At 51.0% G+C, this 420-nt stretch overlaps 1 protein-coding gene across 1 annotated transcript; it reads right to left on the reverse strand.

The window, feature by feature from the left end:
• Positions 1-6: 6 nt before the first annotated feature.
• Positions 7-386, reverse strand: Tsp_08995 (hypothetical protein; the record flags this gene model as incomplete). The annotated part of the gene is made up of 1 exon (XM_003382098.1): positions 7-386. A coding segment is annotated over exon 1 (380 nt), but the record flags the coding sequence as incomplete, so codon positions are not given.
• Positions 387-420: the final 34 nt, after the last annotated feature.

Raw genomic sequence — 420 nt, forward strand, 5'->3', positions numbered from 1 at the left:
TGTAACGAGCCGCTCTCCCGGGCGGGATCGTTCCTCGCCTCAACAGGGTTACCGCCAAGGTCGTTATTAAATGACGACACGCCGGTGTCGATCTGCGGGTTCGCCTCAGCGTCTGTATCCATCCGTCCGGGTACTACTGGCCCTGCCGCCCCTTTTTCCCTAATAACACGCTTTGTTTGGTAACATACTCGCACACAAAGTAACAGAAACAGGGAAAACCAATATTTTGTTTCGCAATCCGAACAACGAACCACCACCCTTAAAGCACAATACAACCGAATAATCGGCTTCACCCCTGGCTTCATCAATAATTCCGGTTTCCCCTGTACTCCCCTTCCCTGATCAAGCCTTAACGGGTAGAATTTGGTTCCTTCTCTTCCCTCCATCCTCTCCTTTATCCCAAAAAGAAAAGCCCCCCAC

Source organism: Trichinella spiralis, assembly GCF_000181795.1.
Source record: "Trichinella spiralis strain ISS 195 chromosome Unknown Scfld1, whole genome shotgun sequence".
Lineage (NCBI taxonomy): Eukaryota > Metazoa > Nematoda > Enoplea > Trichinellida > Trichinellidae > Trichinella > Trichinella spiralis.